Source organism: Sceloporus undulatus, chromosome 6 (assembly GCF_019175285.1).
Source record: "Sceloporus undulatus isolate JIND9_A2432 ecotype Alabama chromosome 6, SceUnd_v1.1, whole genome shotgun sequence".
Taxonomy (NCBI): domain Eukaryota; kingdom Metazoa; phylum Chordata; class Lepidosauria; order Squamata; family Phrynosomatidae; genus Sceloporus; species Sceloporus undulatus.
In genome coordinates this window covers 149,241,881-149,262,987 of record NC_056527.1, presented here as the reverse complement: position 1 = coordinate 149,262,987, position 21,107 = coordinate 149,241,881, and the positions used below count along the sequence as shown (strand labels likewise).

The 21,107-nt window shown below is 41.0% G+C and overlaps 1 protein-coding gene across 3 annotated transcripts in view; it reads right to left on the bottom strand.

Annotated features, from left to right (window-relative positions):
* The window catches only part of MTMR10 (myotubularin related protein 10), a 44,514-nt gene that overhangs the window by 4,832 nt on the left and 18,575 nt on the right, over positions 1 to 21,107 (bottom strand). For 2 of the 3 annotated variants that reach the window (XM_042475547.1, XM_042475549.1), the window contains exons 3-15: positions 17,752 to 17,888; positions 17,280 to 17,352; positions 16,662 to 16,816; positions 11,549 to 11,639; positions 9,758 to 9,914; positions 9,308 to 9,395; positions 7,245 to 7,333; positions 6,574 to 6,704; positions 5,952 to 6,021; positions 5,514 to 5,584; positions 3,700 to 3,869; positions 2,397 to 2,567; positions 795 to 977 (exon numbers count right to left, since the gene is read on the bottom strand). In XM_042475547.1, the coding sequence (XP_042331481.1) occupies positions 795 to 977; positions 2,397 to 2,567; positions 3,700 to 3,869; positions 5,514 to 5,584; positions 5,952 to 6,021; positions 6,574 to 6,704; positions 7,245 to 7,333; positions 9,308 to 9,395; positions 9,758 to 9,914; positions 11,549 to 11,639; positions 16,662 to 16,816; positions 17,280 to 17,352; positions 17,752 to 17,888 (1,586 nt within the window). The remainder of the gene's footprint in view (positions 1 to 794; positions 978 to 2,396; positions 2,568 to 3,699; positions 3,870 to 5,513; positions 5,585 to 5,951; positions 6,022 to 6,573; positions 6,705 to 7,244; positions 7,334 to 9,307; positions 9,396 to 9,757; positions 9,915 to 11,548; positions 11,640 to 16,661; positions 16,817 to 17,279; positions 17,353 to 17,751; positions 17,889 to 21,107) is intronic. The other variant, XM_042475548.1, reaches the window with a different exon arrangement.

The following is a 21,107-nucleotide window of genomic DNA, read 5'->3' as shown; positions in this document are numbered from 1 at the left end:
ACATTCACTTTTCTATCAGATCCAATTTGGTGTGTTCCATAGATTTAGTAACAATCGAGTCCTCTTGTGCTATTCTGATCAATACTTTTGAGATTTTGTTATTAGGGTAGCTATACGGAAAGGAGTTTTAGAAGAGAGTTACATTAAGGTGCAATCTTCTGCAGGTTCACCCTCCAAGTGCTGACTGCATTTAGTCAACTTTCTTTAACCCTTACTCCATTATAAAAAAGTATTCTGTTCATAGCTAAAAACTGAATCCACTTCTGTTCTACTTGCCCAAAATTGGTGTTAACGTGAAAATGCATCAGATCCAATACAAAGTCATATTCATTATTATTATTTTTATGACTCTCAGTAACTTGGTAACCCTGGCCTAGATCTTGTTAGATCTGACTAAAGTAGGGCTGCTGAATTATTTGGATTGATTCCTCATTTCACAATGGATGAAGTGGGTCTACTCCCATTGATAATAACCAACAGGATTCCAGCTCAAATCTCAGAATCTACTGAAGAATAAATTGTTCAAGTGCGGCTCACAAAGAAAATGCCCTGCAATATCTCTTAAATGAGCAGACAGGAAACACACTGTTGTAAGGTCAGAGATTTCTGAAGGAGACTGCTTGTTCCCTTCAGTTGCTTACTTCAAAAGCCAAAGCAGTAGCTGGACTCAGTTAGTAACAGGCCATGGCTATGCTGAACAGCGCACTGCAAATGCAGAAGTCTTAGGACAAAGAATCACCTTCTTCAGAGCAGAACTGCAACATTGTGCCTTGCCTTCATCACCTAGTTCTTACCTTTGTCCGCTTAAAGGATTTCACAGCCCCGTTGTGTACACAAGGTGCACTCTTTCCAATGTACCAGGGGTTGTGAAACAGCATGCGGTCCCTGGCTGTGTGCTGAAGAGACCAGTCCCAAACAGAAGGAAATTTCAGGCCTTTCTCATCGCCAAGCTGGATGTTTTTGCTTATAGCAAACTCCTAAGAGAAGGAAACACCAGATTGTTTCAACAGCAAGAAACAAAAGGCAAAAACCCTGCCTTTAAAACAATGTTTCCCCATCTCATTAGGGGACTGAGATGCCAAAACAGAAGCCAAGCAGCAAGACATGGTATGCAAGTATATCCAAAGGGCCAGTTTATTTGGCCATTGCTTTTTCCAACTGGCTTCTCCCAACCCAGTCTTCCATCCAAACTGAAGCCAGCCTTGTTTTGCAAGCAAAGGGTATGTAATAATAATAATAATAATAATAATAATAAGTAGAAGTAGCAACTGGCATTTAAATTGTATCCCTCCAGCTTTCTAAATCTTTCATCAGTTGCTACACTAACATACACATTCTGATTTAGAGCATTACTCCCAAAAGAGACAATCCCAGTCTTTTAAAGAGAGGAGTAAACATGTTTAACAACCTTTCATTGCCTAAATATTTATATCTGGATTAATTCTTAACCATCAGGCTTAGCAGTCTTCCACATCCAACCAATAATTGATTATAAGTGGGGCAGTAGAACAGCCTTTGGTATCTTCTGAAAAACCACCAGAACTATGTTATATATACCCTGCTAAGAGAACCCACTATGAACTAGAGACTCTTCAATCAATTCCTCAAGATCTCCTAGTATAAAACACCGTGATGTCAAGAAACTCCAACTCCAGAGTCTGTCTGAAATTTACCACTTAAGATTTTCCAATATAAAAATATGATAGTATCCAAACGACTTGAAGGCAAATAACAACAAACTTAAGTAGAATGTGGCCTTGACAGGTGACACTGGCCACGCTGTTAAGACTTTGCTTAGAAATATTGGTGGGCATCCTGTTACTCAGATACATGGATACAAGTTCAACATCTTACATCTGCCTCACATATTCAGTTGTTGCGAGTGGTGGAATCATCTACTGACTGTGCAATAACCAAACTCATACCTTTGACAACCCAACTTTTACCTCTTGCATGGGAGGGAAGAAGCATTCAATTATGTTCGTATAGTTGGATGTAAAGCATTCTCCAGGACTTCCAAGCTATAGGAACATACCAGGAAGTTTCTCTGCCCCGTTCAAGATTTACTAATGGCTGTGCTGAGGGGGCTGTAGCAGCTAAGGGGGTAGTATGGAGGGGAGAGGGAGAGGTGCATTGTAATTCCACCTGTGTGGAAATTTGTATGTCTCCCAATGCAGGATCTTGACTAATTATGCAAATCACAAATAGATATAGCTCAAATTTTAAAAATTAACATACTAACTGCTCCTTTTTATAACTCTGAGATCCAAGTTAGATCAGCTTCAGGTGTTGGAAAAGTCAATCTGTTTGCCCAGTGGTGAGATGATGTACCATGATGGGACCCTCCCAACTTTGTTTGAGCTGGGACTTGAGGCCAGACATTTTTTCTCACCCACCGTGCTCTGCTTTACTCTCTGATGTGGAGAGTTGAAGAGGAAGGTGCCGAACAACGAGATCCGCGTACTGTCATACAGTATCGTCAAGTAAGCTTCAGAGAACTCAAAGGCGGATGGGTACTGCTCCAGCAGTTGCCAGATACAGTCCAGGAACAGCAAGAACAAGGGTGACTGAAAAAGGGGTTGGGAAGAGGAGGGGGTAATGGATAGACATTTGACAAATACAAATTATAAAGATATACCAAATTATTTTGGCCATGAAATAGTATATAGCATAGCACAGCATCAAAAAGTGTTATATACAGGGAAACCGTGCAATATATTGAAATATACTGTATATACTCTACATGCTTTACCTCTCACCTGAGAAAGCAGTTTAACAGCACCAATCTATGGGTTGTCAATACCTTACAAATCCTATCACACTCTCTCCTGACTTTTCAACTATTTAAGAATCCGAAGCCAAATCCAGGCAACAAAAGGGATATACACACTCTATGTGTCCTGAAACTGAATACAATGTGTACTAATTAAATCAAAGAACACAATTCAGATCTTGCCAAGATCTCAAGCTGTTTTTTTTTTTAAAAGTCAACCAACAGTAAACCTTTGATCCAATGTACACATAGGCCAGATTTCAATTAGGGACATCTGCATTCATGAGTGTCCCTTACACATGTGGCTGCCCTTTTTTGGTTGGTTGGTTTTCCTTTCCTCTCTCTGTAATGCCCAAATCTTCATGTAAGGTCCTTAGAGATGCCCAACACAGCTATTCCGTGCTTTGCAAAGAGGAAGCAGGACTACAGACGCGTCTGGCTGGCTACCTCCCCATAGCCAAGCACACAAGGATGGCATCAGTGCTGAGATCTGTAAGGAAGCTTCTGGGGGTCCCAGAGCTTCTGTGATCAGGGAAGTAGCCAGATCCTGCCTGATTGCTGCAAAGCATGGAGAGGTCCATGTGGGGCAGCTTGTAGGGCTTTACAGTAAATTGATGGAGGGTATCTGGCTCACTGTAGCATAGATCTGCATGTGGATATTTACACTACACTGAGGGGAAGTTGGGTTGATGCCACAGTATGCTTTAGGCTCAGTTTTTTCCCCTTGCTCGTCTTGCTTGAAGATCACATAAAGCTAAGATTAGTTCCACTTCCACTTTTTCTTCTTTGACTGCTCCCACTTCCATATCATACTTCTGTTTAAGTTCCACTTCTACTTTATTCCTTCTACATTTATGGTATATATTTATATTTTAAGTACTAGCTACTACTTCTGTCTGGTCAGGCATATTCTTGCAGCCGATTACCTCTCTGTCAGATTTCTTCAGGTGGTTACACCTATCCAGGAATGGATATCCTGCCATGACCCACTCCTTCTGAACCAGGCTTTGAAATCCAACAATGGTCCGAAAATATGGATCCAGCATCACTTGAACGAGGGAAGCCACGCAGCAGCTCAAGTCTCTCCCTTCCTCTTCTGTGGTGAAGGATTGGCAGGAATATAGTAAAAGAAGTAAGGAGAAAGTGGTAAAAGATTTGCAATTTAATGTTGGGAATTTTTATTCATCCGACACTGTTCAGCACGAACGAATGAAGTACACACACACTTCGCTAACTATAAGCTCCTGTGTTCATACATCATCCAGCCAATATCCTGTTCTACAGCTACATATATCATTCTTATAAATACCGTAAATAAATAAAATAAAATAAATAAAAAGGAGAGATTTTGTTCCATTTTAAAATGGCTGGCTCTTTAACACACACACACACACAGACACCAGCTATGTGAATCCAATTTTGCATGGTAAAAGCTAGCGATACCTGGCTCCATCTCAGTATGCAACCCTCACGTCTCCTTTAGAGCAAAATGACTGTTTTTATTTAATGGACATTTTTTCACAAGCCTTGCTGCTCTGTTTTGCTACTCTTTTTTAAAAAAATAAGGCTATAGTTTCATATGTGTGAGTCACAGAGGCCATAAAAAAGAAACTGTTTTAATTATGGGACAATTACAGACAAGACAGCTGAGCTAAAGGACATGACAAGGAAGGTGGAAACTTGACTTGAACAGGGAGGTGATGGTAATGCTTTGTGAAGAAACTGGTCATGTATAGGTTCTTGCAATGAGAGCCCAAATCCTGTTTCTCCTTCTACGTGTTACATTTTGAATACAGTCTCCTTTTTCTCTACGGAAACATAGCACTACCTCACATGTAATGGAAAGGTTACTGCTATATTAGAAGATTCTTTTTAAGGGGCTGCCTCTCAATTCCTGCTACTCAACAAACAACACCAGATAGTATGTAAGGAACCAGCAGTGAACAGCAACAATGATCAATTCCATTCTTGGTGCTTTGGGGCGGAAGAGAAAGAAGGAGCTGCATGTCTCAAGAAGAAAAGTGCTGGACATTCAAATACACTAGATAAGTTTTAGGGGACTGCTTGAAGACTACAAAAGCAGAAAGGGAAGTGATTTGTATTTCTCTTCTGTTTGTACCAGGAAAGAAAACGCCTCTTTGTTTTTCTTTGTCATCAAAAGAGGAGAGAAATTACGGAGATAGTTGAGAGATTAATGCATAGTACCCTTAAGGCACCAGATCCTGTCTGATCTTGGAAGCTAAGTGGTGTCAGGCCTAGTTAGTACTTGGATGAGAGACTGCCAATGAATGCCAATGAATATTTCAGATGAAAGCGATCACGAACCACCTCTTACTTGCCTTCAAAAAAAGTGAAATTCACAGCGTCGCCATGTCAGCACATGACTAGGTGTGTGCGCACACTCCCACAGAGGAACTTGTATTTTATTGTGCCTATTGAGATCCATTTTACAGCACCTCCACATCTAATTATAAGCATCATTTATATGGCAATCAAACTGTCATTATGCATAGATCTATGTCTCAGAAAAGCACATGTGAGAAGCTGGGTGAGAAGAGCTCTGTTTATGCTACACCTCAGGGATAAATACGTGGGAAAGAAATGGATGAGTTCAGTTTAATCATGGTGTCAGGATGTCAAGTTAAGTAGCTGTAATGGCTTTAGATGCCTAATTATGGTGGCTTAATGTCTGCAGCAATTTCAACATGTTTTTTCAAAAACCCAAACTCAAGGGGCTTACCTTGTAAAACTACTGAAACATGCTTACTATCCAACATGTACACAAGTTCTGCAGAATGCTTCAAGAAGAGTCTGCACCAAAGAGACAAAATAAAATAAAATAAAACAACCCCAAAATACTGAGTGACTTGCATATATTTAAAATGGTTTAATACTTAATAAGTCATTCAGTCCCCAAGATAAGTGGCCAAATTGGTCAACGGGTCCAGAATGAAACCACCATTAATATTGAGCACACACTAATATTTAGTGAAGTTGATCACTCCAGCTTGAGAATACCACATGCTCACGTCTTGTGTTTTCAGTTAAATGTATGTACAAAAAATCCCCCTAAGTACCTCTCCTTCAAGTCTCAGGACCCAGAATTACATTTTATAATACATCTATGACTCAAGACAATCCACTCTCTCTCTCTTTTAATTACTGTTTCTGGACGTACCTCACATACTCTAGCCACCGTGAATTATCCAACAAGGACAACCATTTCTCCTCTGTTTCTTCAAAAGGTTCTGCAATCAGAAAGAACAGGCATTTTAAAAGAATAGGACTAAAATCTTCATATCTATTTATCTAACCATCCATCCACATTCCTCCCTATGTGGAGGTTGGAATTTTCTATAGACCGTGCAATGACTGACGTCTCCAACCCACATTTTCTTGGCTGATTATCTACCTGCCCCCCCCCACACACCACATGCCCATTTTTTGGGCTGTGGGGAGTGGGACAGATAAGAGTTCAGCTTTCTTCTTATAGTCGTATGAATAGTGATATCATCTGCAGGGACCTCTGGAGGATGCCTGTCGCTATGCTTCCAGCTATAGGAAGACAGCCAGACATGTTGCTCTACTGCTTCCCCCACCCCCAGCCTTGAAATTGTCATGTTGGGGGTTGAAGCTGAGAAAAGGTGATTTGGGAGGCATAGGATGGGAGATGTGTCACAGCTATGTATCATAGCTACAAGGATCTTGACCACCCTTTCTGTATCTGTATCATGACCCACTTAAACTACGTGCATTCATTCCTTCACAGATGAGCAGTCAAACAGGTTTGAAGGACGTACCATTCACACATAATTGCTTGAGTTTGAGAAAGGCAGACTGGATTTCTTGGATATTCGGCAAACCTTTGTCCAAGTCAGACTTGTAAACATCGCTTCTCTGTGGATGGCTTCTGGTGATTGCATTGCAAATCCTAGCAGCGATAAAAGTGATAGAAATCGCACTTCTTTAACCGAGAAACTTACTTTGGTCTAAAATAAGTAGCAAACATGGCAAAGAACTCTGCCTCATCATCCATCCTCACCAGCTGGCTCCTCACTAAGTATTTCAACATCCCCCCCCTCAAATCAAGATCAGAATCCAGGGTTATGAATCACGGCTGAAGTGAAAGTGAAGCATCTTTATGGAAACACCATTTATGTAATATAAAGAATTCTCAGTATCTTTTGATTTTGAAGGAAGAGTATGAATAACTCCTAATAAGGTTTTTAAAGTTGTCTATGCAACTTCTGTTGAGACTGAATGACACAAAAAACTGCATTAGCAGCCACTTCAAATGTATTATATATTATTATAAGTCACATCCACCTTCCCCAACCCAGCATGCTGGAGATGTGGTTGACTACAACTCCCATCATCCTCTGGCCAAACCAGAATGCAGCATCATTAACACTGGCTAAATCCAACCCATATGGGAGTCACAGAGACCTCAAAGAACAATAACATTCTTTACCGCTGGTCTATTTTTCTCTGCTGCAAAGAATCCTTTATGTTGGCCATCCTCACAAGGGCACTTCCATTGGGATGATTCCAGCACCACATCTAGAAGGAGAGCAAGGCATGTTTTAAAGAGAAAGTACATGTTGCATAAAAGACTTGAGAACTGCACTCAAGAACCTTAACAAGGCTAAGAACTTGAAAAGCAACTAAAAAAGAAACTAGAGCAGATCCTCAACTGTAAAGAAATATCATTAAATAATAAAGGCGCTTTACAGACCATCCAAAAGGGCGGTCTGCTGGCACCCATGTTTGCTGCACGAGGGAACCGCAGTGGACAAACCGCGCGGTTCCCCCGCGCAGCAAGAAGAACCCGCAAAAAGCGGCGTCACAAGGGTGCTGAGACGTGCGGACGCTAGGCGGCCGTCACACCATAAATGGTGATGCCCATCTGAATAGGGCGCCGCCATTTTGATGCCCTCATTACGTACGAGGGGCAAGGCGCGTCAGGAAGCGCCGCCCCTCACATGTAACAACGGCGCCCAACAGGGCCCATCTGGAACGCGCCAAAGTCAGGATTGTCATGCCATAGTATTTCAGAGTTCTGTGTGGGGTGAAAGCTAAGCAGTGAAGAAAAGCAAGAAGAACGATGTATTTGAAGTGTTCTGCTGCTATCTTGTGCAGCCAGAAAGCCTCCAAGCATATCAATCCTGAACTCAGAGCAAATCAACCCTAAGCCAAAGAAGGCTAAAATGGGGTTATTGTACTTTGGACATACCGTATATACTCGTGTACAAGTCGACCTCATGTATAAGTCGAAGGAAGGTTTTAGGATTAAAATCTTGGATTTTGATATACCCCGTGGATAAGTCGAGGGCAGAATTTAGGAGACAGTTTTAAAGTTGGCTTCAAAGTGGAAGTGGAGGGGGGAAAAGAGAAGCTTGGTTTTCACAGGAAATGCAAGGAGGAGGAGGAGAAGCAAAGGTTTGGAGATCAGCTTGCAAACGGAGGGAAAATGGAGAAATGCAAAGAGGAGGCAAGGTTTGGAGATCAGCTTGCAAACGGAGGGAAAATGGAGAAATGCAAAGAGGAGAAAGAAAAGTTTGGAGATAGGATTGAGAAGGGAATCACTCCATGCACACTCACACTGGTCTCACAGCTCTTTCAGCAAGCACTGCCGAGGCACAGAGAGTGGGACATCAGGGCTACTTTTTAAAGGAGCTTTATGAGCATTATTACTGTTTGTTGTTGTTGTTGTTGTTGTTAACTGTCCTCCAGTCGATCTCAAGCCATGGTAACTGTATTGACCCATGTATAACTTGACCCCAGATTTTAGGGTCAATATTGGGCATAAATTTCTCGACTTATAGTTGAGTATATATGGTAATATGACTGGAAAAAAATGCTAACACTCTGAAAAGCAGAATCAATAGCAAAAGAGAAAGACCACATTACAAAAGGATTGGTTCAATCAGGGAAGCCATGACTGCCCTGAGTTCATTTATATACATGCCATCTTTTTGAGGTGAGATTTCTTGCTGAAACCTACAGATCTGTTCCACTGTACTACTCCAGGAGTCACAGAATAGTAGTTATCAATAGACATGCCAAGAATAAATGACAGTATCTAAAATATGGTTTTTAAAAATGTGTGTCTTGAGTGTCTAGCACCTGTGAGGAGAAGAATCCTGGACTGAAAAAAATCTTTATAGTTCAGGAATTATTGTGCACAGAACTTGTAATTAGTGGGTTTTTAGCAAAGAATATATCATTCAAATAAAGTTGAGGAAAATAAAACATCCGTATGTGAATTCTGCAAAGAATAAATCACCAGCAACAGCATTTTCTGCAGAGAAATATCTTCTGTGCAAAAACAAACAAACAAACAAACAAAAACCCTGTTTCCTGTGCAGAAAATTCCCACATGTGTATTTTGCACAGAATAAAGTCATGATTGTGAATATCTTTGAAATCCGTGCTTCCTTGTAGCAGGAAGAAAAATACTAAAGTCACATACTGCTTCTTTTGAGAAAACAAAAGAATTACATCCCCAGCTATCGATATTATTTTCACACTTACTGGCATCCGTCTCCCAGTGAAGGAATAGGAATAGAGCTTGAGATCTTGATCTGCCAAAGATGATGGCACCACGAAGTATTCTGGAAGACTTGGGGACAAGACAGGAAAGATACATGAGAGCTTTTTTAAGGAGTGTCTTTTCAAAATAGCTTTGCAGTTTCTGAAGTCAAAGACAACATTTCAGACAAGCTTTGGTGTTCTCCTCCCATCATGGAGGGGAAAAGAATGGCAGGTATCTTTAAGATAAAATTCAGAGTAATTTAGAATTAGCACCTCTTTAAAAAGTGAAATGTCTGCCTCACTTCAGCTGCCCTGTGAACAAATGTTCAACTCCTGAAAACATCTGGGTTTTGCCAGTTTACCAGATGAGAAAACTATGGACATGCCATATTTATTCTGACCCTTCTAATCGCAATGGACCTCCCCCCATGGACAAAAGAGCAAACTCACCAGGTAGATATCATATAGCCTTCATTGACTGAACACACGCGCCATTCTGATGCACCAGTTCTCTTGATCTCTCTATCCCAGTCTGAGTATGTTTCAAATAATGGGGTTTGCTGGCCACCGCCACCTCCTCCAGGGTCTAACCCATTCACCTTTTTGGCTAGAAGAAAAAGAGTGTTTTTAAAATCTAAATTGTACCACAGAAATGCAGAAAACAAACATTTACAAAGAAGCATGTGGAATTACCAATTCTGATTTTAGTTTACGCTGGGGGAAGAATGACTTCATGGGAGGCAGGGGCCATTCCCCACTCCGAAATTGTAGCCCCCTACACAGCAAACCCAAATACCTCTGTTTTCCTCTGCAGTCCTTCTCAAAACAGCAATGTCACTATTTAACTTTTAACAGATGAGGGGGTTGGAGGCCTGCATGTGGGCTGTGAGATTCACTCTGTCCACCCCTAGCTTACATAAACAAGTTCGTAATCTTCCAAGTCCATCTTTGCTAGTCCCCACAAAAACAGATGGGTTATATTCCCTTCTGTGTCTAGCTATATTCTAACAAACACAGACTTGAAATGCCAGTACCATGTACTGATGTATTTTCATCTGCTACTATACTTTACAGGAGCTGTAAGGATAAATGTAATGCTCTCAGAGACTGGTGGGCTTAGGCATCTGATTCCAGTATACCAAATACAAAGCTACCTACTGAATTCTGAACTGCCATATTCCTTTCTCAATTGTTTCTCTCTTAAGATGGTTTCCAATAGTGAACCTTCAATGGCTTGCTCTACTCAAATTGTCTACTCATGGAAATGGGGCAGAGGTCCATAATGAACAGGGCTGCAAATGTATTCTAAAGTGAGGCTGAACATATTACCATGTAAAAAGCACTCCCCACTCCATACAAAAGAAACATTTAGACCATGATCCAAAACTACCTAAGTGTCTTTTGAGACTGAAAAAGATGCGCCGATGTCTTCATAGTTTCATTATAATCTTGACAGAGAGGAACTTATGAAGCTATCTTATATTGAGAGAGACCTTCAGTCCATTTGGAGCAGTATTGTCAACTCTGATTGGCAGCTATAGGTCCCCAGGGTTTCAGACTGGGCTCTTTTCTAGTTCTGCTTGGAGGCTCTGAGGATTGGAACCTGGGAATATTCTGCCAGGGCACTAAGGCCTGGCTATACAGAGGCCATGTTGCTTTACTTCCAAAGGTCAATAACAAATCAAAATGCCTTCAGAAAATGTTCCAGTCTAGGAGATCCAATATCATTATGCTAAAGAAATCAAGTGCCAAAGGCATCTTTTGCAAGCTTACCTAACTGACAAGGTTCAGTTGGAGAACTGAGCTTGAGCAGAGAGGATGCGCTCCAGCTCAGCAGCATCTGAGTGGGAAAAGCTTGGACTGCCTAGCAAGCCTCTAGGAAAAGGAGGAATGGTGTCCCCAGTGGTACAAATCCTCCTGCAATGCCACCAGAAGAGAGACTTACTGCCCAGAGAAGGGCAGGAGAACAAACTTGAAGCGAGGGGGGCTTATCTGCCTTCCTAGCAAACCAAGGCACATTAAACAGAAGGGATTTAAGGGACCGAGACTAGCGTTAAGAGGTCTCAAATACTTTCTGCACAAGTTTTTATTACTCCGATGAACACAGAAGTATTTAAAAATAGTATGTACCTTGTTAAGTCGAGGCATATAAACGCACAGTAAAACATTCTGGTACCATCTAAAACAATATAATACATCTTATAATGTCTCTTCACACAGACATATGAATATCTTCATTACCTGGATTATTGTACTTCTTGCTCACATATTCAAACGCAAAGAGGAGCTGGAGATCTGCTGGCTGGGAATAATGAGCTATCGCAAGGCACACCTGAATGAGAACACAGAAACAAAAAGATTTATGGTGAGCAAACTGGCTCCCATGACTTTTTACTACAGGTATGGGCAAAGTTTGGACCCTTAGGGCTGCTTTTGTGGCCTGTGGATATAAAAAAATTAAAATGCCCTCTATGTTCTCTAGAAGGTATTTGGGGACAAAAATGTGTGTTTGTTAGTTGTGGTGAAGCCCACCCCCCATCTCCTTGAGGCTAATGCAGCTTTTTGGACTTTTACAGCTGCCCACTCCCAGGAACAGGAACAAACTTAAATTCTTGCACGTTATTCAGCTGTGCACTTTTGTTCTGAGATGTTTCAGTACTCATAAAGAAAATGGAAGAGTCTGAGGAAATGGGAAGAAAGAGACATTGGAGGCTGTGTTGTGCACAAAGGCACTGCCATCACACGCCGAGAGCAAAATGCCAGGCACTTCAAAATCATTCTCCTAGATCAGATACCCCAAAGATGCCCTTTATGCTATTACAATGTCAAGCACTGTGGCAACATAGAGTCTTAGGAAGCATTTTTTGGGGGAGGGGGATCGGTAATCTAGTTAGATGCAATAGCGATGCCAACATTAATGTCCTTCAATCTTAGATGTAAAATATTTGCAGCAAGGTGAATTGGTATTAGCAATACTCTTTTAATATGACTAATACTTCACTCATTCTGAAAGAATGTGTTGCACAGACATGCTGTTGGGTGGGTTTTTTTTTTAAATTATTTGTCCAAAATGTTAATTTCCTTTTTTCAACCACCAGGAAAAGAGATTTCTGCTGATTTTTTAAAAAATAAGTGTTTCACATATTTCAACCTGTCACACTGAAAAGTCCTAATGTACATAGATTCCCACCATTTCCATTAAGGCTGGAACGCTATTGCCTGGTGCTGTTACTAGACATGCTGTGCATTTTCTCCTCACTTCCTTCCTTGCTTTTGTGAGAAACACAAATGGAACATCAGAAACAACCCTTGGAAGCCAACATTCGATTGAAAATAACCGTCACGTGGAACGTCTAAGAGAAGCTAATGGATGCCTTCAAACTTGATTTGCTTCCCTACTAAAAGGCTGATTTGTTTGCTGCTTACGCCTTAGAGTGCAAGTGTACACACTAGGGCTATTGTCAAGGATTTTAAGGGAAGCAATTTCTTAATGTCAGATTGCAAATGCCTTGAAGTACGAGGAATGCCACAGAAAAGGAGAAAGGTCAGTTTTTCCCCCGTCTGCTGGGAGAAAACATTTCTTTAATTAATAATTCCTCACTCGAATGCACCCCAGAACTACTTAGTGGGCAAAGAGCAAATTTTGTAAGATGCCCAGTGTCTTACAAGCTCAGCTGCCCCAACTTTCTATTCCTGTTGTCATATTAAGAGGGGAGCAAATGCAAAGCCGAGCCTTGTTTCTCTCTCTCTCTCTTGCACACACAGATGCACACGTGCCACCACCTTGTTGCAATGTCAATAAACTGTGACTAGACTCACAGTCAAGAAAGCAAGGAGAGCAACACCACCTCGTGCAACATGTGCTCTTTCTTTAAAGAGTACCTTGCTTGGGGCAGGTACAGTTTTGTCAGACAAACCGCTGAGGAAGCAGCCACAGTCACAAACATTGCAGTCTCTTGTGTCGGATGGAGGTCAACATATGCACTGAGCTCTTGAATAAACTTTCTCTTTAAAGAGAAATCCAAGCACACACAGAGGAAAACTAAAACCCCCAGGGGATAAAGAGAAACTCAAAAACATATCTGATTTTACTAACAATTAATCCTTGCCAAAGTTCATAATTCTTCGCTATCCCATCGAATCATCCGAAGGATCTCCTCCAGTTTCAAAAGAAAAGTGTTGCTTTTGATTTCTACTTAAAAATATATCATTTCCTCCAAAGTTGCTGACTAAATTCTTCCATGGCCTCTGCTTACACTCCACTTCCCCTCCCTTGACTTCCTCCCACACCCACCTGACTGGTCTTTCTTTGGACTTTTCAGATCTAGTTTGACAGCAAAAACAGCTGAAAAATGAACTTGAACAAGGCAGAGCTCAACATTCTCACATTTACCCACCAGCTCATTATTCAAGCTCATTGCACATGCAATGCACATAGATGACTCAGGTAGATGTATATCAGAGGTGATGCACCTCATAGAGCCACAGAATCTTAGAACAAGGGGAGGCCACAAAGAAATCACAACTGCAATATACCTGGGAGATGTCCAATGAACTCTGTTTAAAGACTTCCAAAAAAGGAGAGTCCTTTGCCATCCTCTGAAACCTCCATTGAGGGCCTACCACCTTCTGAGACAATCTGTTCTCCTGCTGAACAGCTCTTAAAGTCACAAAAGTTTCCCCTTCTCTTGTCATTACAGTCCACAGGTTTGTATTCTCATTTCTGAAGCAGCAGAAAACAAGCTCACTCCATCTTCTACATGACATCCCTTCAGATATCTAAAAACAGTTAAAGACCTGTTCAAGGCCTATGGACCTTCAGATCTTGTCAAACTCCAACTCCTATTATCCCTCATTACTGGCAACACTCATTGGAACCGATGGGACAAAACTGAGAGGTCACAGGTTTCTCATTTGCAACTTAAAAACATCAGGATTCTTCACTGGGGCTGGAAGCTTCTCAGTTCATCAGGGTTGTGGGATAATACCTCTGGTTAAGCATGACAATAGACTTTAAATATATATATGCACACATACACATCACAAGAGCTTGCTATCAAATACAACATAAGTCTTCCTGAAAATATGCTGAACTTACTTTTTGAATAAAGGGTATGGAGAGGGAGAGGGGTGGGTCAGGATTGCAAAATATGTGCTGCCAACACAGTTCCTTGTTCTCTTTTATGTGCAGAGAATATATTGCCAGGCACAGCGGTTTTAACAGTAAGGGCACAAGATTAGAAAATCTACTGTCAGCAATTCCACATATTCTCACAGGGATGAATGGGATGGGGAACATTAATTCCATTTGGGCAACAAGTGCTAGGGATCCCAGTGTTGCACACTGCAGAGGAGATGAAGAAACCACTGGCACCGTTACACTCCTACCTTTTTGGTTTTGTCTCCCCAAAATTAGTAGCATGACCCTATTTCCACACCAGTGTGAACAGAAAAGGGAGAAGGTTAAGGAAGGCTGGCAGTAACAAAAGTAGTCAGATGGCCGGAGCATTCCTGTGTAAATAGCTCCAGCAACTCAGTGGGGATTCTTTTTTGCAAAAGAGAAGAGCTGAAGGGCTTCTTCCTCTTTCAGGTGGAAACAGGGAAGGATTTCAAGCATCATGCTTGGAGGGAAATACCAAGCACAGAAAGCATAAAAAAGCCCAGGGCAATCTGTTGCTAAGCAAGAAAGTGTGTTCAAACCCAACCAAAAACAGAATAGTAGTAAGATGAACTACATGTGCACCACCCCTAGGATCATTCTCCTGCTTTTTGTTAAGAAAAGGTAACGTAGGAAGACACAGACTCCTCTGGCACAGGTGTAACATTACCGATCCCTTCGGCATAGCTAGAATATTGGCAGTGTGCTTATTCCCCTTCCTTTTCTCTTTTGTGCAAATTCTCTCCCTTGAGATGGCTAAAGAAAAAACAGCACAGTTCTCATAACAAGAATCTGAGACTGGGGTTGAAAATAAGCTTGTAAGTCTGGGTACATTAACCATATAGAGATGATACAATAACCCCATTACAGTTGAAGCAGAGAACAGAACTGCTATGGAAGGAAGCCTATGGTATTGTCCTTATGATATTGGACATGCTCCATTTGACTGCTAATAATCCCTGGCAAAACACTGAAACACACAGGAGTCCTCTCCAAGCCACATGCTTCATTTGCAAAACCTGCTCACATGAATACAATGTGCCACACAGGCAGCATGGTGTGTTAGTGCCAAAAGAGCATTCAAAAGTCTTTCTTGTTCCTGCACCTCATGACTGTGTTTGATATTTTAAGCATTTCGTATCATCATTTTTAAATAAAAGCGACCTATTTTGGGGTGTGAAACAAGACAGCACCTTCAAGACTATATTGACTCAGCTCATGCCTCCTTTTCAGGATGCTAGATATTTACAGTTTCCACCTGGAAGAAAATACGTCCAGTCCAAGTCTTTTCCAATGTACAGTGCATGAGAAAGTTAAAACTAGAGAGGGCATATATATTCGTATCTGCCACACTGAATGGGCTTCTTGTTCTCTCTTTGACCAAGCCCAAACATTCATCCAGCAGCTTTTTAAACAAGTGGAGAATGCTAAGCATCTGCCAGAGAAAACTCCTGACTCCAACTTTCCAGGAGCTACGTGTGAATTTTCATGTCCTACCGCTCTGAGTACCATTGGGCTCAAGGAGAGCCACTGTCAGCATGGATCTAACTAACAGTTTCCATTTCTAATGACAACAAAATCTTGCCTGTTTATACACACAATCTGATTCCAGTTTCAGGAGATTTAAAATGAACTATCAGAGTACCTGATCTGTCAATCTCTTGGCTCTCAAAGGGGTACAAGCAGGGCCACAAGCGCCAGGACATGGAATGAGACACATGTACAAGAGAGGCAATGTGGTGTAGTGGTTTGAGTGCTGGACTACAATCTTGGGAGAACTCAGCCATGGAAACCTACTGGGTTTCAAAGAGCTAGGCAAAGTGGTCCAGATCTTTCAGAGCTTTGCAGTGCTCCGTGTTTTCCTACCTTTGATAAGCAGAGTTCTAGCTTTGGCGCATCAACACTAACTGACTCCCTCCCTTCATCCTTATTATACAACTTGTTCATATGGCTTCACACCTATTTCAGATGCATGGGCCCACAAATGACCTGAAGAAACTCTTCAGAATCATCCTACAGCAACTATTTCCATTAAAACAAACAACCACAAGATCTTTTAAGCGGGTTTGTTTTCACAATTATTAATACCTTCAGCTACTTCAAGTAACTTTTTTGGTACAAAGGTGGGCTATCAAAGTTTGTTAAAACACAAACAAGCAGGCATTCAAGGCAAAAACAAAACCAAACTTTTAGCACCTGTAGAAGTACCTTTTTTGCACTTTCTGGTCCTGCTTCATCAAAACGAAACCGGACAATACGGAAGTCTTTACAGTAAATGATTAGTTCTGTTGGATTAAACTTGAGTTTTTGATTTGGACCTAGAACTTTCTGTTTCCTTCTTGTGTCATTTACTGAAAAACACAGATTGAAAGGAGAAAGACATGGAATGATACACAGTTAAAGAAAAATAAAGCATGAAAAAACCTGCTATGTTGTAAATGCTAAATTTAACCACTAACAGCATGTATTGAACTATGAATAAACAGGGCAAAATGTTGCACAGTTGTTACATGGAGTTCATTAATTCCTTCAACAGCAATATATTATAATAAGAACATCATAAGGGCTTAGAATAGGATTTCTTTCACAACCAGGACTCATGATCTACATTACTTTTTCTAAGACGATCTTTCCAATAGGGTGCCTTCCACTAGACAGCCAGTGTGATGCAGAGGTTTGAGTATTGGACTAGGACTTTGGGTTTGAATCCTGCTCAGCTACTGAATTTGTGTCCTTCCTACACAATTCTAACTATTTCATTTTATTTACTAAATATAAATATAAGAGCATTACATTCAACTATTTCATACACACCTGTGACTATCTGCTCGATGCATGTTAGTGCAACATCATGTTCTCCCAGGAGAAGGTTCTTGTATTGAAACTTCTGAAATATGAAAGATAAACTCGAGATAAAATACCACGATTCACTTAAAAAATAAATTTTTGTCATGTCATTTGACAGGGAAAGACTGAGCTTTACTTTGTAAGGTCAGATATGATCAAACTGAGTGCTAGGATTATAGATTGTGTTATTGCTATTTGGTGTTAATAGTTAGCTGAATATATTCTGCTTTGAACCAAGAATGGGGAGCCTGGGGACTTCGTCGAAACTTAGTCCAAGACAGGACAATGAAGTGGCTGACCTTGGTTGCGTATAGGGGTTTCAATAATTAAATAATCCAGTTGCAAGGCAAGAGTACAAGGGTCTTCATATTAGATTTATACCCACTAAGGTGAATCATGCGTGTATCCTAGCACTCAGCAGGTGTAGAGACAAACCAACCTGAAGTGGTGTGGGATCATCAGTGATGAAGGAGATTTTGAAGTTGCTGCAAACCAGCTTCCCCCAGAGATCGTATTGGCTTGTATCTGTTGCAATGCATTTCCTCACAAAATTCACTTCGTTCACCACAATTTCACCTTTGAAAAAAATAATTTTAAAAAATTGAATGCTGATTAAATTGTAGCTGCTGCTAAAAGAGAAGCGAATTCTTATCCATATCCCAAGGTTTAGAAAGTTGACTACAAGAAAAAGGAGTGATAAAACTGTGTGCGCACGCACATGTGTGTACCTTCAAGTCACTGGTCAATTTATGGCAACCTCCATAGGGTTTTCTTAAGCAAGGAATACTCAGAGGTGATTTTGTCAGTACCTTCCTCTGAAATATAGCTTACAGCATCTGGGATTTGTTATACATGCACACAAATGTACTGAATTGCCTTCCCAAGGAGCATCAAGTTTATCTTTATTAATTGCAAGTAGTAAACAAGTAATAAACAGAATCTCTTAATCAGATACTTCCCATCTGGAGGGATGCCAAATTGTATGGCACTTTAAGTATTTAACATAAAATAAAGTGAATCAAGGGATCTCAATTGAGTAGCCTATCTCCAGTGACTACCAAAATTAAAATAAAGTTACAATAATGTCTTCGCTGTGGCTAGCACATCTCCAAATAATGTAGACTGCACCCCTTTCAGCCTGTGGTTTATTTGTTTAAAAGATTTTGTGGTTTATAGTAACAACAACATAGTAAGAAGTGTTCCCTTTCCAAAACGTTTACTCCTTAAGTCATTTCATATGGCTTTTCAATTTCTTTCTACTGGCCAGCTACGCTCTTTGTGTGCAGCTAGTTATTTCTTGTGACACCGATTCCCTACCAGCTCCATTGGCTACTCAGTGCTTTTCTGGATCCAGTTATCTGAAAGACTGTCTGCATTGATGCAAACCTGCAAGGATCCAAAAATCAGCCTGAGGGGCTTTAACAATCTCTATTAGGTTGGCAAGACTGAGAGAAAGGACCTTTCCTGTGGTAGACCATTCCTTCAGAATACTTTCTCCCAAGAGAAGTGGTGGGGGTGGTCTCCTTCTTTGGGGGGTTTTAACTACAGGATGGCCATCTGTCACAGGAAGAGATTTGATTCTGTCTACCTTCATGTCAGAATGGGGGATGGACTGGGTGACCCTTGGGGTCTCTTCCAACTCTGATCCTATAAACTTTTAAGTCCCAAACTGTAACAGCTGAACAGTTCAGTGATTTTTAAAAAAATCATCACGTTTGTTCAGAAACACAAAAGTAGAAAACAGTTCTGCTAGGAAGTCTGAGTTGACCTGCTGCAATGGTATGAACTCTTAACTTGAACAAAGCAGCCAGAAATGGGTGAATGCATTAACACACAGGGCAGAAGGAAGGATAACTACCTATTTGGTTTAAGATACCAAGCAGAAAGTCACTTGTTCATTTATGGGTTTCAGGGGTTTTTCTTAGGCAAGGCATCTTCAGAAATGGTTTTGCCAGTTCCTTCCTCTGAACTATAGCTTATAGCACCTGGTCTTTGTTGGTCAGACCAGGGCTGCCCAGGCATAGCTTCCAAGATCAGGTTGTTACTACATCTTCTCCTCATTCATCAAACAAGACCATAGGAAGAGCCCTGAAAGATCAGACCAAAAACCTATCTAGTCCAGTGTTCTGTTCCCATAGTGTCCAACCAATTGCCTACTATGGCAAGCCAAAAAGGAAGATATGGATGTAACAGCACCTTCTGGCTCATGATCCTCAGAAACTGATAGAGACCTAGTGAAAGCACGTTCTCTCCAATATCCAAATCCACAAGAGACAGAAAGAGGGAAACTGACTTGCAAGCACCACAGTCATTACCTCCCCCTTTTGGATCAAATTCAGTTTTGCTTAGGGTAAGTAAGCAGCAAAGCTATTTGTAGGTATATCAGGGCAATGGTTTTACTCCAAATTGAGACAAAGTGCTGTTACTTCTCCGTCCATTTTAGAGGCACAAGCTGTTCCAAGTGCAGAATGGTGGCCACTTGTGACTTGAATAGGCAAAGAGCAGATACAAGAGAGTGGGCTGAATTCAGTCTGCCAAGAAGCTAGGAATACATCCCACAGAATTTTTCTGAAAACACCGACACACAAGAACTACTCCAGCCAGAGAATTACATTCAAAGGAGGTATTTGAAGAACTTACATCAAAGATGTGGTGTCAAGTTTGAGTTGCACTTCAAATGCAGTGAGGAACACATGCAACAGACTTGTATTTTTAAAAGAGCTGCTTAAAAGTTTCAAAGCATGGACACAATGACAAGACTTGCTCCAGGGTGTACTAACAATATCTAATGGAATAACTCTTTGAAAATTAATGTGGCATCGGCTAGCATAATATTGTTGTTGTGTGCCTTCAAGTCATTTCTGATTTATGGTGACCCTAAATCAAACCTATCATAGGGTTTTCTTGGCAAGTGGGGTTTGCCATTGCCATGCTCCGAGGCTGAGAGAGTGTGATTTGACGAAGATCACGCAGTTGGTTTCCATGGCCAAGCTGGGATTTGAACCCTGGTCTCCCAGTGTCCTAATCCAATGCTGAAACCATCATCATCATCTATACCCTGCCTCTCTCCCCGATTGGGATTCAAGGAGATCTGAACACAGAAAATGCCATCATGCATGATTAAAAATCTGGAATAATGGGGAAGGCAGATGGAAAAATTGTGAACTTGCAATGGTAGCTTCTACTTGTTTAAAAATACTTGTAATCAATCCTGTATTCTAAGGAGCCAGAGCAATCTGCAAGGAAGGTTAAGTCAAGAAAACGACCGGTCCAAGATCACCAAGCATGGTTTGAGACTGAATGGGAATTCAAATCCAAGTCACTATCAATTCAGATACGCTCCAGTACATCACACACATTAGTTTTTTGTGGGTTTTGGGGGCTATGTGGCCATGTTCTAGAAGACTGAAAAACCCACAAAAAACTATGGATGCCAGCCATAAAGCCTTCAACTTCACATCACACACATTTCTTGAGAAGGGACATGCCAACTAGAAAACTGGCCCAATTACTTGAGATTTTACCCAGGCTTTACCCATTTTTGTTGTTGCTTGACTTGACTTTTATTTTTTAATTTGGGTATTTCAATATCCAGGACAGCTTCTCTTTCTCTCATGCATCTGAGGCAGAGTGTAAGCACCTGTTGAACTGAACACAGCAACTTGTATGAATGGAAGGAATTTACTGGAAAAGGTCTCCAGATGAAGTGTAAATACAGCAACGCCAGCCAAAGGATCTGGCATCCGTCATGTGTTCCTGGGGTTTAAATTAAAGAGCTAACGGCAGATCTATAAA